Source organism: Lasioglossum baleicum, chromosome 3 (genome assembly GCF_051020765.1).
Source record: "Lasioglossum baleicum chromosome 3, iyLasBale1, whole genome shotgun sequence".
NCBI lineage: Eukaryota > Metazoa > Arthropoda > Insecta > Hymenoptera > Halictidae > Lasioglossum > Lasioglossum baleicum.
Genome location: NC_134931.1, coordinates 6,320,306 through 6,336,223, shown reverse-complemented (window position 1 = coordinate 6,336,223; position 15,918 = coordinate 6,320,306). Strand labels below are relative to the sequence as shown.

The following is a 15,918-nucleotide window of genomic DNA, read 5'->3' as shown; positions in this document are numbered from 1 at the left end:
TATGTTTTTCAAAATTTAAGTAATCGAAAAAAATGCAAAAAAAAGAATTTGTTTACATTTATCTACATTATAAAGTTGATTATTGAGGTTAAACAAATTATTTTATAATAGCCTTTCTGAATACGACAAAAGAAAATGTGACTCAATCAGACACACTACTCCCAAGATAAAAATTCATAAGTGAGACCCGCGCGATTTTTCGCCCAAATAGGCAAAAATTGCAAACTTCGACGGCTTGTAATTTCTAAACAAATTCTAAACCAGCGAAATGGTGATTTAACACGTTCCCCCTAATTTCACATGGAATACAGCATATTTCATTTAGAACAAAATCGACGATGATGACATCGAAAAGTGATCGATTTAGCATGAAATTACCCCATTATTCTACTCTGATTTTTAATTTGCTTCTTAAATTTACTGGTTAAAAATCGGAAGAAACCGCATGCAATACGAGAGGTTATCGGAGGCAACCAATCGCGACTAATTTGGAGATATTTGACTAGCAAGAGTTTCTTCCTCATGCTCCGCAACAATGACCGGCCAACTAGTTTCGAGACTCCGCGGCCGAAATTCTCTTAGAGAATCATTCGAGCTACGCCAGTCGTCCAAAGGGACTCTTGTCGATCGTAAGCGGCCAAATAGAGGTTGCCTTCATTGTTCCCGGCCCGCTTCCGGCAAGTTTCCGGTGGCAGATTGACCTTTCGGATCGAGTTAAGTAGACTTTCGAATTTTTGCTCATCAACGAGCAGGAATTATTCCGCGGCCCGTATTCAGATTTCATCGAAGTTCAATTCGCGTCGCTCTCGAGGGCGAATGTTAATCCAGAAACTTTTAAAACACTCCACGGTGTGTACCTTCGGTGAATGGTTGCTTCCGAAGAAGGTAATCTGTTTCTGGGATTCTTTGCAAGCCGGTCTGGTTGCACGGATACTTTCATGGCGAGCTCCTATGTCCCTCAAACCGAAGAGCTTCTTGTAAAATTGAAATTGACATCGAATTTCTACGATGCCGGGGAATCAGAATACTCGATAGAATTTTTGAGAATGCATCGATAATCGATCGGTGAAGCAATTTGAATGATTGAGTCGGAGGTGAATTTAAAATTTCGAACCGATTGCCTCTCGGCTTCACTGTTCGATATTCAATTCTATTTCGATAGCCATTATTAAGTTAACTTGCAGTTGTTACATTTTCTCAAATTTCAAGAAGATTCTGGACAAAACTTCGGCCTAATTTGATAGCACGGGTGTCAAGTCATGATGAATTTACATCTTAAAATGAAACGTTCCATTGAAGATAAAATATTTAGTTTTCGTTAACAAATACGAATACGTATACGTATGAAATAGGAAATGAAAGTTAGAGGACAGAATTTAAATACTTTGTTTTATGAAGTCTCTGTTGTCGTCGTAGTTTTGCATAATTTCCTCATCGTGTTTATTTTAATAATACAAATTTTTCATTGCTTCTATATACCATTAAATCGTTTCCCACCCTTATACATATACGCTTTTTGACAGGTCAGTCGAAATATTTTCAATAATATTAAATTCGTAAATAATAAGTAAATCCAAAACTGTCATATTTTTGGAAATATAAAATTGATGAACTTATTTTAGAGTATAAGGTATAACATCGTTCGGCTGAAAAAAACACAATTGCTGCCTACAATGCGAATCACGTACTTGTTTGATTGTTCATCTATTAATTTAATTTATTTATACAGCATTCTAAAAAATTTATTTCAATTTTGACATAAGACTGTGTTTATCGTGACGCTGCACGATAATTTTTTATGTACGTCTGAATTAATAAGCGTCTACAAAAGCATGTTTACAACTTCAAGAATTGTACAATAAAGAATTTGAAATCCATCATTTCGACGGGTCCGATAGTTTAACCGTTCTATAATTTCTGTTCATCCCGCAACGTAATAAGAACACGCGGCTGTTAAAAGTTGTTACCGCGGCGCGGCGTTTCCCTGGTTTGAAATCTATAACTTCATAATAATTCGCGCGTAAACACGACGGTCGTTTAATTCGTTTTAGAGAAAGGGCTATTAGTCACGGGAGTTGCGTCAGGTGTAAATGGAACGAGAAAAAAGCGTGTTACGCGGTCGTACGTTAGTACAGTGATAATTTCGCAACTTGTAATGCTCTTTGGGCTTGAAATGGTGGAATTATGGTAGCCGTGGCAACTTCGTGTTACGTCAAAAGTTCCCGGCGACCGTTTAACATACGTCTGACGCTATTTATGACTCCGGGAAATATATCCGTGTTGTAATTGCCTCTTGAAGCCGAAATCCATGGTATACGTGTTCCGTTGCCACTTCCTTTCGCCTGTCCGTCACGCACCCTGCACGCATTCAACATGTTCAATCTAATCCTAAACATCCGCGGCTGTTTACTCGACGAATGCGGAGAATGACTCGCGGAACGTTCATCGAATCTCTGTTCTCTCGCAAATACATTAAAAGGTTTCTCATATAACTGTCAGGAAACACGCATTAACCACCTTTTAGTATCAATTATTATTCAACGTGATGTATACTTGTTACTCCAAACGATAATCGCTTAAACTTCTAACGACTCGTTTATATGTTCACATAAAGCAGCTCCGTCGAGGTGATTACTTGCCAAAGCAGTGCTGTATTTCGTCTTTTACGAAGTAATATCTGCCCTTTTTTTGACAAAGTATTTATAAATTCGTATAAAATAATAGATTTAATATTGGTGCCAAACAGATGTAATGATGAAAGTGTCTAAGTTTTAGGACAGTGTAATTTATTACTGCCAACAGCATAACCATCATGAAATCCAAAACGTTCTCCGATAAATACGAAATTCTTATTGCCACAGTCCCGCCGGTTGCCCTTTGAGAGTGTTCCCGCGGGAACGAACAGGCAGTAGAAATTAATATCGAGAATCAGCCCGGAATCTGAAAAACCAGGGCGGATTGAAAACCGTCATTAAGTACAATCTTCGATGAGGCGTGCAGCTGCGGCAATTTCCTAACCCGGTACCTAACCGCTAACATCCTTCACGTCTCCAACTACCGTGCCACAATTCCTGAAAATCGTGCGCTTTCTAGTCCTGAAAAGCAAGGGAAACGCTTCCCTTAACGTGGCTTATCTTCGGAACTTTTAATTTCGAGCGACCAAGCTCTTTATATCCGCGAGAGGTATAATTATCCGCGGGATGGTAGAGGGGTAGCATTGAATATTTTAGTCGATGCTCCACCTTTCTTCCGCCAGCATCACTTTCACCCCGCCTCACTTACTCACTCTCTCTCCTTTTCTCGCTCTTTCTCTTGTCCTTTTGTCGCCTCATCCCGTCGTGTTTCAGTCCTGTGCTCTGGGGCGGTTTACGTGCTACAGAAAATAAAACCCGGGACACAGAACATTCCACGGGGAAAACGAAGGGAGGGTAAACCGGCTGGGGATCGTAAGCAAAAGACGATTCGAGTTTCGGAGTCGCCGGGCCGGTGCGGTGGTGTAACCGGCTAGAGATTAGGACGCAAAATTACGTCCGGTATTTTGCGGATAGATTTACATAAGTTCCTCCATTCCTTTCCACCAAGCTTTTTCCCGGCGCCAAGCTGCGTCGCGTCGCAGCGCGTCGCTCCTTTAATCGCCCCCGACCCTTCTCAACCCCGTCACCCCGTTCGTTCATTTTTCATGTGAGCGCCCGTACGGCCAGTAATTATCCACCATTTGATAATCCTCCGACCGCCCCCTCTTCCAACATTTTCCACGCGGACATTTTATTGTCCCCTATTTGCCCCACTGATTCCGGATTCGCTTCGACCCTTTCCCCACACCCTGTCCTCTGACCTGTTACGGTTCCATTCGTCTCTCTGCTTGCTACCGCGTTACCAAATGATCTGTCATTGCCGGGTAAGAAATAAAGTGGAAAAATAGGGAATTGGCTAGTCGCCGGACGACGGAAACAGACTGCTGCGAGTGGATTTTTGAATCCCAGGCACGTATCAAGCGATCCCGACGCGAAACTGTTGCGAAAAAACGGGGATCGGTCTTCCCGTGACGTATTCACCCTTCCTTGAACTATTCCGTGCAGCCGGCGGGCAAGAATTAGGTATAAATCGTCGGTCGGAAAAGATAATGTAATTACGGGATTATTAACTACCGGCAATTGTACTTCTCGGTATTTTCTGTGCGTACATCATCCTTTAATGTCCGGAGGCCATTCACGAAGACGTCCTGCTCGCGAGATTAGGGCATTTAGATTCGGGGAAGTCTCCAGTTCGAGAATATATTTTCTGCAACGGTCTGCTCCGTTTCAGCTTTCGTCAGGTTACGTGAATATTATTCGTACGAGATAATTGCTGGCACGTCGGTGCCTGTTTAAACAAAATTCGCGAATAATTTAGTACAAAAATGAAAAATTTATTTTTATTTGTCAAAGAGAGAGAGATATTATTTTTAATCGCTCTCGAAGTATTTGTATATTGTCGGTCGTAACATAATTCAATCATTAATCAAATATTTCGCCCGAAATGAGGCACATTGAAATGTTTCTTACAAGTTGTTATGTGTACAGAGCGTTTTTTGATCTGATGCTACAAAAAAACGGGATGATTCTTATACAGGTGACACATGTATTTCATCCAACCTATTTATGGTTTCAGGATGTCGAGAGGCCAAGCTGGTTGGTCCGACGAGCCGTGCACCTCGGGCGGAAGTCGAAACGTCGTGCGACAGTCGGCGGGACCGTCCTCTAGGACAACGCCTCCCATCCTTGAGGATCGGACTTCCGGCCCCGCGTCCTGCAAAGGTGGATTCAGGTTAGGCGTCTACGGCTGGCGGAAAAGGTGTTTATACTCCTTAGTGCTGACTCTGATGATCATCGTGATTTTGAACCTGGCTCTTACCGTTTGGCTGCTCAAAGTCATGGGATTCAGCTCCGTAAGTTTATAATCGATTATTCTTACACGAGTTCACTACAACCCCATCGGAATATGAGCCGCTTGTTTAACGGGTCCGTTGACCCCACAAAATAAACAGTAGAGAAAATTCATGCAATAGTATAGATTCATGTCTAAAAGTTCTTCCAATTTTTGTCTTTTAAGATTTCATTTCATGTTGCTATAAATTAAATATGCATTTAATCATTTATTTAAAATTGTTTGAAATTGCTTGCAGAGATATTACTTGTAGAGGTGCTTCCATTGCTCTCGTTCACTGAATACAGTCAAGATCGTCTTTAATTCGGTTCGTACCTTGTTTATGAAGTTGATTTGATCCATTGTTTGTCCCGAATAATCTACTAAATGTATAGTTTGCCAATTTCGTCGGGGAATACCGCATACCACAGTTTGTCTATAATAATCAAAAGAATTTCGATTCTACATTTCCGTATTCCTAACATAATTAATGTACATAATTAGCAACATCATATGATGGTCGGTCGGGAAGTGTTCACATTCACAGCATCCGAATAAACAAAATTCATAGCGTTTGATTACAATGCTCGTACGCAATACATATGTATATGAACCACAAACGCTACTGCTATTACATTACGAAGTTATTAGCTGTGTGTGCCTGACGTTCCTCGGGTTTTTGAGACTATGGGCTTTAGGAGTGATTTGGATAGCTAGGAACCTCATAGAATTTTTTGTAGTTTATAAAATGTTATAGAATCACTTACCAAACAAACATACCTACCTACACGTTTTGACTTTCATATACAAAATGCTCGCAGTAGTATGGATCAGCATTTCTCTAAAAAATAGTAAATCTTTTTTTAAAAGTGGCAAAGGATTATCTTCTAATGGTCATTATAATCAACACAATATCGTATAACAATTTCCTTTATTCACAATGTTATCCCTGCAGTTCATAATTTTTCTTTTCTGTCATTATTTTCAAAAACTTCAAAAAGTTTTCGGGAAATACGCTAATCCATAATACCGTGAACACCCTATATACAATGACTCGCGTAATTGTTCACACACCCTTTATATCGGACTAACTTTTTCAAAAGAGGACATAAGATTTAAAATGGTAAAAGTTTCTTTTCACAACAGTCTCATTGAGGCTCGTGATGAGAATTTAAAAAACAATTATGTGAGTCACTGTAGGTGTCTGGTATTGATTGCATAGAATAACAGAGAGATGCTTCAATGAGTCTAGCACTACCAAATTAAACCACTTCGCTCCATTCCATTTCTCACTGGAGGTATTCGACTATTGAAGGATTATTTGCAGTACCGTGCACAAACCTTGACCTTCAGATGGAAATTTACGCCGCGAGACACTTACCTAAACCGCGTTCTACGAATAAGTTTGCGAAGCAAGTTCACAGGCCGAGTAAAATGAAACTATCCGCTCGTTCTCACATCCCGCCGAAAAATTAATGTTCACAATATCCGTCTGCCAACGAGGCGGCCTTTTTCCGGTCCGAAATTATTTCCGGGAATTGCGAGCCAACGGGTTCTTTGTAAAATCCAGCCACGGTCATTTTCCCTTACTCCCATTGCACAGCCTCCCCCTACCCTTCACCGGCCAAGCTTTTCAAGTGCATCGCTGCAGCGTGTCCATTCGCGTTATTTCCTGCACGCTGCTCGCAACAGCGACCCGGGATGCTGCCACGATTTCTGACTTTGATATCCGTACCTAAGCAGAAACATAGATGTATGCCTGTATGTACATGCGTATCCGCATCCACGCACACGCACATACTCGTACACACACCGACACACACGAAATGCCGAACACAACAGAAGCTTTGGGATGCAATCCACCCTGCAACCGTCGTAACTGAAAATCCGTGACAAAGCTTTTGACCGTTGATGAAGCTCGAACCGTCAACGTTCTGGATCGTCTTGTTCATCAGTCACAGATCCCGCTTGCTAATCGAAGTGATTATGAGCACGCGTCGTGTCATTACGTGCTTTCCGATTAGAGGCATTAGTGTACTCAACTGCCATTGGGGTAACTTCATGTAAATTTGTATTTCCAATTCCCATGTGAATGTCTTTTCGTATTTTAGAAAGCTGCTAAAATTCAAGAAGAATACTTTAATGTTTCCTATTTACACATTTCATGTAATATAGAAGGAATATTTAGAAACAGACCAATACTGTGCTCATAATATCGCACGCACGGCCGAAGTGAAAATTTCTATGGCGATTGCACATCTGTCTTCGGAACGTGACGAATCAGACTCATTCACTGTCCAGCAAAAAGACAGCGACGCACATCTGTCTGTTTCTCGCTCGCTAGGTTTCGGCTCCACCGAGTTTACCCGAATAGCGTTTCACCTCGGAGCGTGACGAATCAGCAGAGTCATTCGCTGCCCAGTGTACGCGAGGCGCCTAAAGAAGTTTTCACTTCAAAAATATAAATGCATTGTGATGCTCCAAAATTGGAACGTGTGTCGGACGCTCGAGTCTCAACTAGGCTAGTCGATGAAGTATAAGTACCATATCCTCCAGCTGCACGTGCTGCGCGAATAAATATATTGTAAAATCGCCTAACCGAACATATGCAGCACTGTGTAACGCTCGACAGAGCTTGCAAAACATTTTACCGTGGATTCGAGTCCACCAGCTTGTCGTGCATTGATCTGAAATTGAAGTTGTAACAACCTCGTACTACAACGGGACTTAATTAATGCATTGTCAAGAACAGTGACGTCGATATACAAGGTGTATAAAAATTATATGTCACGACCACCATAGCGTGATTCTACACCTCATGATCGGTGAAGATCTGTTTAAAAAAGTTGCATTGTATTCTACGCATCATGGGAATGAAAAGTGTCAAAGGAACCATGGGTCAAAACTGAACCGTTCTCCCAGAAGTTGATGCACAAATTTTGTCGGCTGTAAGATGAACTTTATTCATAGAAGGCTAGTTGTTGACATAAAAACAGTCATGGCAAGAATGAAAACACACCGCTACAGCGTTAAAGGCCACATGAATACAGTTCGAGTGACCGCCACTGTCGTGATTTTGATTGCTTTGCTTTGATTTAGGGCTCGGAATTATTTACTCGCGACGGCCGATTTTCAAAGGCTATACCCCACGATCAGGCCGCGACTTGCTTTGATTAATATCACATTCGTGTAGGGATCCACATGTGTGTGTGTGTGTGTGTGTGTGTGTGTTTGTGCACGATCTGCACAGCGCGGCGGTGACGCGCCGCCTCGGTGCGCAACATAGCTGCCGTCCAAAGGATCGCCGATCCCGTCATTGCTTTTCAGTTACCGAAATCGGAAAATCACCAAACGACGTTTTCGGTGTCTTTGGTGGCTGCCGCTTTACGATGACGAGATTGGGGATCCTTTCAGACGACAGGACGGATCCTCTGGTTGGCAGCTATGTTGCGCACCGAGGCGGCGCGTTACCGTCGCGCTGTGCCGATCGTGCACACATGTGCACGAACACTCGTGCAATCAAAGCAGGGCGCGGCCGGATCGGGGGGCGTATCCTTCCAAAATCGGCCGTTGTGAGTAAATCATTCCGAACCCTGAATCAATGCAAAACAATCAAAATCACCATAGTGGAGGTCACTCGAACTGTATTCATGTTGCCTTTAACGCTGTAGCGGTGTGTTTTCATTTTCGCCATGACTGTTTTTATGTCAATAACTAGCATTACAATTTGAAATCTCCGCCTTCTATGAATAAAATTCATCTTACAGCCGACAGAGCTTGTGCATCAATTTATGACAAAACGGTTGAGTTTTGACCCATGGTTCCTTTGACACTTTTCATCCACATGATTCATAGAATACAATACAATAAAAAACAATTTGAACTTGATATTCAAGGTCAAGGACAATCTTGCGGAAACTTTTTTTAACAGATCTTCACCGATCATGAGGTGTAGAATCACGCTATGGTGGTCGTGACATATGTATAATTTTTATACACCCTGACGCGTGTACCACATAGTGTACCTATGTCAACTCGATTTCGGGAAATATCTCGAAAGGAACTGAAAGCACTATAACTAGAACGGACATGTTGAAACATTAGCAAACTAATAATTATTTAAAATTAAACACATTCGTAAGTGAAACCGAAAACAACAATTTTGTGGATTTAACAAGTGTATAGTTAGGATTAATAGATTAGGATTAATCATTGTGTAGCACCTCGTTGAATTTATTTCGATAGATGCTACAATATTATGAATTAAAAAATATAGCAAAATATTTACGTCTCTTTATATCCTCTTTTTCACGAAATAACTTTTGTAAGAACATTCTTAAATATTTTTAAGTATTGCTATATCTTTTAATTTATAATATTGTAGCATCTTTCGAAATACATTCAACGAGGTGCTACACAATGATCAGTTATTAATTCTATCTACTTGTTAAATCCACAATCGAATCAAATTGTTGAAAATGTGTTAAACCATATTTACAGTCTTTCCTGAGATATTTTAACGAGAGTCGAATTAAAATGCACACACCGTAGTATGCCTCATAAGTTCAAAACATTTTTTTAACTTTCGGTCCGATGCTACACAGTTCCTGATAGAGAGTGCAAAACCATCTTACCTATCAACGATCCATACGCCCGACTAGTTACGTTTGGACGTACCATTGCAATACGAAGCAATACCGTCTCCGAGGCATTCTGCACCCTCGCAACCACACCGCGACGTCGTCGTCGTCTATCCTTCAAGCAGTGCGCATTCACTAATCGAATTTATAAACAGAAATTCCGTCGGTATTACCGGAAACGTTCCTGATCGGGAACGGTAACTCGAGTTCACAGTTTGCGTGTAACCACTCTCATTAATATCGACTCGTGTCTCGTGGTTCTGAATTAGTTTCGCGCGAGTTTCCAGGGATACGCGTAACAAAGCAGGCCTCTGGTGCAGAACGTCGTGATCGAGATCGCGAGAACAGCCGGGGCCGAGAAGGAAGATTCGGTGTTCTCGGTTGTCGGCGAGAAGATACGCAGAAACGAGGAAGAAACGGCGATAACGCGATGTCAACAAGATGGTTAATATAATTTCCCTGTAATTGCTGAAATCGTTGGAGAGATATCTCTCACCCTCCCCCTCGGAGAAGATCGTAATTTGCACTTCGTTCGTCTTCCCGTCGGGTGGTGTGGGGTGCTTAATTCGTGGCACGGTTATAATTAACTTTTTCGGGATGGGCCGCGAGGGCTCGTTACAACGGCGCGGGTTGATAACAAGCGTGGAAAACGAGCGAGCGAGCGAGACAGCGGTCGTTAGAAAAAGCCGGTCACACCGGTGTTCGTTGTTTCATTATCGTTATTGCCAAAATCCGGCCGCGGGTAACGCGATATTTAACGGCGTTGAGTAATATCGCCGCGAGCAAGCGTAACCTTTTGGCCCTGCGCTCCCCCGCGGATTTATCGCGGCTGGTGCGCGAATGCCGCGGCCGTAATTCGACGCGGGTGTAATTAACGCGGCCGTACATTCATTCACACGCTGAACGGTTTCCGAACCCGATGCGCCCACTCAAACCACCACCCGTGGTCCGATTTTTTCTGCATCGATCGTTGTCGCTTTGTCCTTAGACAACCTGGTGCGGTGCATTATTTCGGACCTTTATTCGTGGTCGTGGATTCAACATTGTCTTTTCTTGGGACTTTACCTTCTCTGGACGTTGTAATAAGATCGGTTCAGTTCATGCTTGAACTGAATTGATTCACTTGATTGAATGAACAATCAATTGTACTGAAAGAATTTCTTGATTACAATCTGAATAAGGTCTGGGCACAACTCGTGCTCAGAGAGACGATGACGTAGAATCGATTAGTCTCACTATCGCGTTGCCGGTGGTTTCTACGTCGTCGACTCTCGGAACACTAGTTACTAGTTACCCAGGTCTGATCTAAGTCACGTTATTTAAGATCTTGCTTACTAACGAAAATAGGAAAATTACGTTGAATAATTTTACTTTTAGCATAGATTTTAACTGTAGCATTATTGAAAAATTTTTAATATTCCTTTTAAACATTTGCGATATTAGGTACATTTTATTTAACAATGAATGCCTCTGTGCCTCAAATATTCATTGCATGCACATAATGGATTTGTTTCATATAATAAACTAATAATAATACTTATCTTCGGCTTTCCATTCCAGCCTTCGACTTGGCATTAAAGTCATGATGCCAGAAGTTGATGTGCTACATGCTTTTAGCAAATGTGATCCTTACAAACTAATAGAGACGGTTTTAGAGTCCTGGCTCGCATCCCTAAGAAAATTGATGTGTCGCGAGTCACAAGCCTCAAAATGTCACGCAACAGTTAACAGGTTTGCTAAGCGTACGTCATACGTCAGAATAACGATCGCTCGAAGGCAGCTTACTTCACAAATCTAATATATGAACAGAGTGTACAGTATTACGTCCTACAGTAATACGCATATGTACCTTCTCATGACCCTATCGCTTGGGACTGGCGATGCAATTACGAAGAGCACTAAATATAATTCTGTATACGTTCCATTTATTCTCTAATTACCTAATTGTTTTAAAATATTAACTTTAATTGCTATGTCAACTTAAAATGTATGTCATTTTCAAATGTTGGACTTAAGGTGGAGTGGGGTAAGTCCGCCCTAGTTTTTGTAAAGTTGGACTTTAGAATGATGTATTTTCAGTCTGGTATGTAAAAACTTAACGTTCTTCTAATTTAGGATTCTAATTTTGCTTGAAAATTATCAGTTTGATAGGTTATTGTACAAAGTGTCAACTAGGACGCACTTGCCCCGAAAATGGAGCAAGTCCGTCTCTGAGGGTTAAAAATGCTTTCGAACCTTGTTTCAAGTGCTACGGGGCAAGAAAAGAATTATTATCAAGCCTGCTACAAAATGATTTTTATTGCATTAAATATATTGTTTAGTTTTATAGTTACCCATACGCAGTACGGACTTACCCCACCGTGATATTCCTCAATAAATTTTAAAAAATACAATAAAAACGGTTTATTTTATGCAAACCTACATCAATATTTGTTGTACTTACCTAATATGACAACGCAGAATATATTAATAACTTGTAAACTATTGCACGTTCAGGATAACCTCAAAGTTGTACGTGCATCTCGCACGTGACTGTTTGGCATTGGTTGATTTAAGTGAGGAGAACACCTTTATTCTTGGGCGACATCTATGTAGAATAGTTCATACTAACTTATACTACATTAATAAATACAAGCAAGAGAAATTTCGTTCATATTATAATAAAAATAACCAATTAACGGACTTGCCCTGTAGACGGACTTACCTCACTCCACCTTACACTGATTGACTGCTGAACTTTTTATTTCACTATAAATGGGTGTTCTAGTTAGTGAAACGTGATCAAAAAATCAACGAAGCGAAAGAACTGAAAAGAGAAAAACAGAGAAATGGGTTTAAATGCTGTGTCCATAAAAGGCACGACACGCATGCTAACAAAATTAGGTACTAATAACCAAAATTAGAGTAGGTTGAAATCGTGCTCGGAATGCCACAAATGAAATATGTACTGTGCGCAATGAGTATGTACTGAATAATCGAAAAACTCGTCATTTGTTGACGGAATATGATGACTATAATGGTGCTTACTTTAATCAATAAGTTTTATTTCAAGAAATGTGATGTTCGTTCTAAGTTACTGTTATGAATCGAACCTTTCATACGCAACAACCTAAGTAGCTCCTGACTACTTGCGCAGGAAGATTCAATCAAAAAATCCGCGCGGCTGCTCGCGACAACGAGTTCGTGGCCGATTTCCCGTAAATCGTTGATACTGGCACATCGGCCGGATCCACCGACAAGCCAGGCAGCAGCCGCGCTCCCGCCTTAACCCTGTCGATTAAGGTAAAGACGATAGAGAAATCCCTTTCTATATCCCTTCTCGATAGCATTGAACCCGCTTATATCCGCCATTATCGAATTTATTTGAAATCGAAAGGAGCCCCTGCGATCAGGCACAACGATCCCTCGATAGGGGCTAAACTCGCTGGAAATTGAGTATCAATCCGTAAGTAAAGAGTCTGTGAGCAACGTGGATACCCCGTGGGAAATGTAAGACCCTCCGCCACTTCTCGTGTCGTTCTTCTTGCCGGCAACCGAACCACCCCGCTATCTCAGTGCTCGTGCCGATTTCTTCGTCTCCTCTTCTCTCTGTTCACTTCCTCTTACCGCCTCTGGTACTCGGACATGTTCCTTGCCCGCTGATGCCGTTTCCCTGAGCGTTTCTTGTAGACGCGACGTGAGTAATGCCTGTCGCTTACCTATCCGCGAGTCGTAAATAGAACGGGCAATCGGGATCACCCGTCTCGGCAGGCGAAAAATCCGACGATCTGCGGGAATGGCACGGTTTAAACGATTTGAATATTCTGATCATGGCTGGGATCTTGTTATTACGTGAGCCGAGTATCAATGTTTATATTTTCCGCGGACCAATCATCGGCTTAGACTATTACGCCCCGGAGGCTTGACGTCTCTGCTGCGAAATGTACAGTATTATTGTACATACAACGCATTAGTGAATGTTCAATTCATTTTTCAAATACTTTTATTTTGCGTGTAGTATTTACATCTACCGTAAGGATAACGTCAAAGCAATTTCTGCGCTTGGTTTTCGTTGCATTTATGCTTGAAATAACTCTACAAAAACAAAAACAGATTTCATACGAAAATATTTGACATGCCTTTCCAAAGGAAGAACTTTTGGCTCGATATTCACTCAACCTGAATCGCTCTTCAACGCAATAGAAAATTATACGATAAATAAAACACTGCGCATGTTGTTATTTTATTATGAATACAATGTTGGAAATGTGGAGTATTTTAAATAAATACAGAGATTTCATATTATTAGCATCTTCATTAAAATTTAACTATGTATTTCCAAATTATAATTGACAAAATGAGTTGGCACTATTTAAAATAATAAGAGTAAAGTAAAAATGAACGAGTAACTAGAGGGGTGTTGTTGCTCAATCGCTTTGCGAGCTTCGCGAGTAGGGTTGTCGTAGCTAGCTCGCTTTGCGAGCTCGCGAGAGGGTTAGTGGTACGGATGTTATTTGGTGTGTGACTCTCCAAGAGTCACACAAAGAACTTCCCGATTCGTTAGTTGCAGTATATTATTATCATTATTTAGTACGTTTTAAGAAGATTATACGTTTTCAGGGAAATTCAATAGTTTTCTACTTATCAAAATGTTTGCTATATGGCGTCGCATTAAACCAACATCGTAGGCTCGTTGCTCACTTGGTTCCTTGTTATAGCATAGTAATGTTGCAAAATAAATTGTCTTAATTAGTTTTTCGCAAATGATACAACTCCTCATTATCCGGGTTTGCAGTATTGATCTTGGTTTTCTTCGATACTGTTAATTTAAATTGTCCCAAAATATATAAACCGCGCTCCATTTTGAAACTCTGCTCAGTGCTACTTACAACATTTGTAAAGTTCGCCTTTCTGATTTTTTAAAATCCAAACATACTTTCTCGTATGTTTGTCCCTGACTTTTATGAATCGTAATCGCTTCAGCAGGAACCACTGGAAATTGACTACGTGTGATTTGATATTTTTCCTCACTCGGCATATTTACTTGGTTCGACATTTTTATTATTGGTGTTAAATTTTGATGAATATTTGCATTTTTCATATAATCACGATAACGAGATCTTACTTTCACTCGTACTTTGGCCAATTGAAAATCTAACCACAATATAGACGGAATTTTAGTATTTTCTTGAAAAGTAATAAATTTTAATATTCCGCATGCGCTCCATTAACCAATCTGTCTTCAACATCATTGTTATTAATAATTATCATATATTTTATATTAATTTTCAATTTAATCTCAGTTAATAATTCGTTTCGAACTGATTGTTTTTTTCAAAGATTGTAATATAAATTTTTTTTTGTACTTTCATCGATATTCTTTGAAAATGTATTCTCGGGAGTAGAGATGATTAACTCACTCTTGCATTGGGATAATTTTCGATTATTGTGTAAGCGGTAACATTAGCATTAGTTGCATAAATAAAAAAATAAAGAAAATGAAATAAACAAAAATTTTTTATGTAATTACTTTTGGTTCTTCGGTGGAAAATTTCCGTCCTCTCGTATAAATTGCATTGTTGAATCAACTCCTTTCGAAAAAAACTAAAAAACTACTTGACCAAAATGGATCAAAATCTAATCAGCTCTAAGTAACAGCGGGGCACATCGATTGCATCATTCATCATTCTGATCGCGTTGTTACTTTTTCAGAAAACGTTAACGAAAAATTTGATACCATACAAACATACATACGCACACACACACATACAAACATTTTGCTAAAAATAGTCTAAAATGACTCCAATGACCATGAAACGTGAAGATCTGCTAAAAAATCTATTTTCGATTTTCGGGGTCATTACAATAACTTCCCTATGAATCGGGAAGTTAATAAAATAAAATATACATTACAGTTACTGTTTCCATAAGTATTTATACAGAATGAGACTATGTATAGCAGACTATGTATAGCAGTTTGCTTACAATCGTTACCTGGTAAGCCAGTTAGCCAGGTGAAAACGAAAAGACGTGTTTGATCTCAGACGGAGATTCAGACGGGATAATTTAATTAATTGTATTCGTTATATTTCAAATTACGTATTAAAATATTTCGTGTTTACGATCGCATTATTCTATTGACGACTTAAATCCTACACATATATGGTCCAAGACTAGGGTATTCAACAACACGGTAAACCATTTAAGTGGCTAAAGGTCGAGTGAGCGACAGGTTGCGCCATCGAAGCTATCGAATCAATGTCGCCGAGACAGAATGGAGAGGGTTTAAGGGGCCAAGAACTGAACAACTTCGAAAAATCGCGTCGTTAGAAATGACAATGGGATGCAAGGTAGCCGAGCGTGTAGTCGTGGGTCCAGAGTATCTCCAGACGCG

General features: G+C 40.4%; 1 protein-coding gene across 4 annotated transcripts in view; it reads left to right on the top strand.

Moving 5' to 3' along the window:
* Scgdelta (sarcoglycan delta) overlaps nucleotides 1–15,918 on the top strand; it is a 287,276-nt gene that overhangs the window by 248,209 nt on the left and 23,149 nt on the right. For all 4 annotated transcript variants that reach the window (XM_076420930.1, XM_076420932.1, XM_076420933.1 and 1 more), the window contains one exon: nucleotides 4,651–4,927. In XM_076420930.1, coding sequence (XP_076277045.1) covers nucleotides 4,651–4,927 — 277 coding nt within the window. The remainder of the gene's footprint in view (nucleotides 1–4,650; nucleotides 4,928–15,918) is intronic.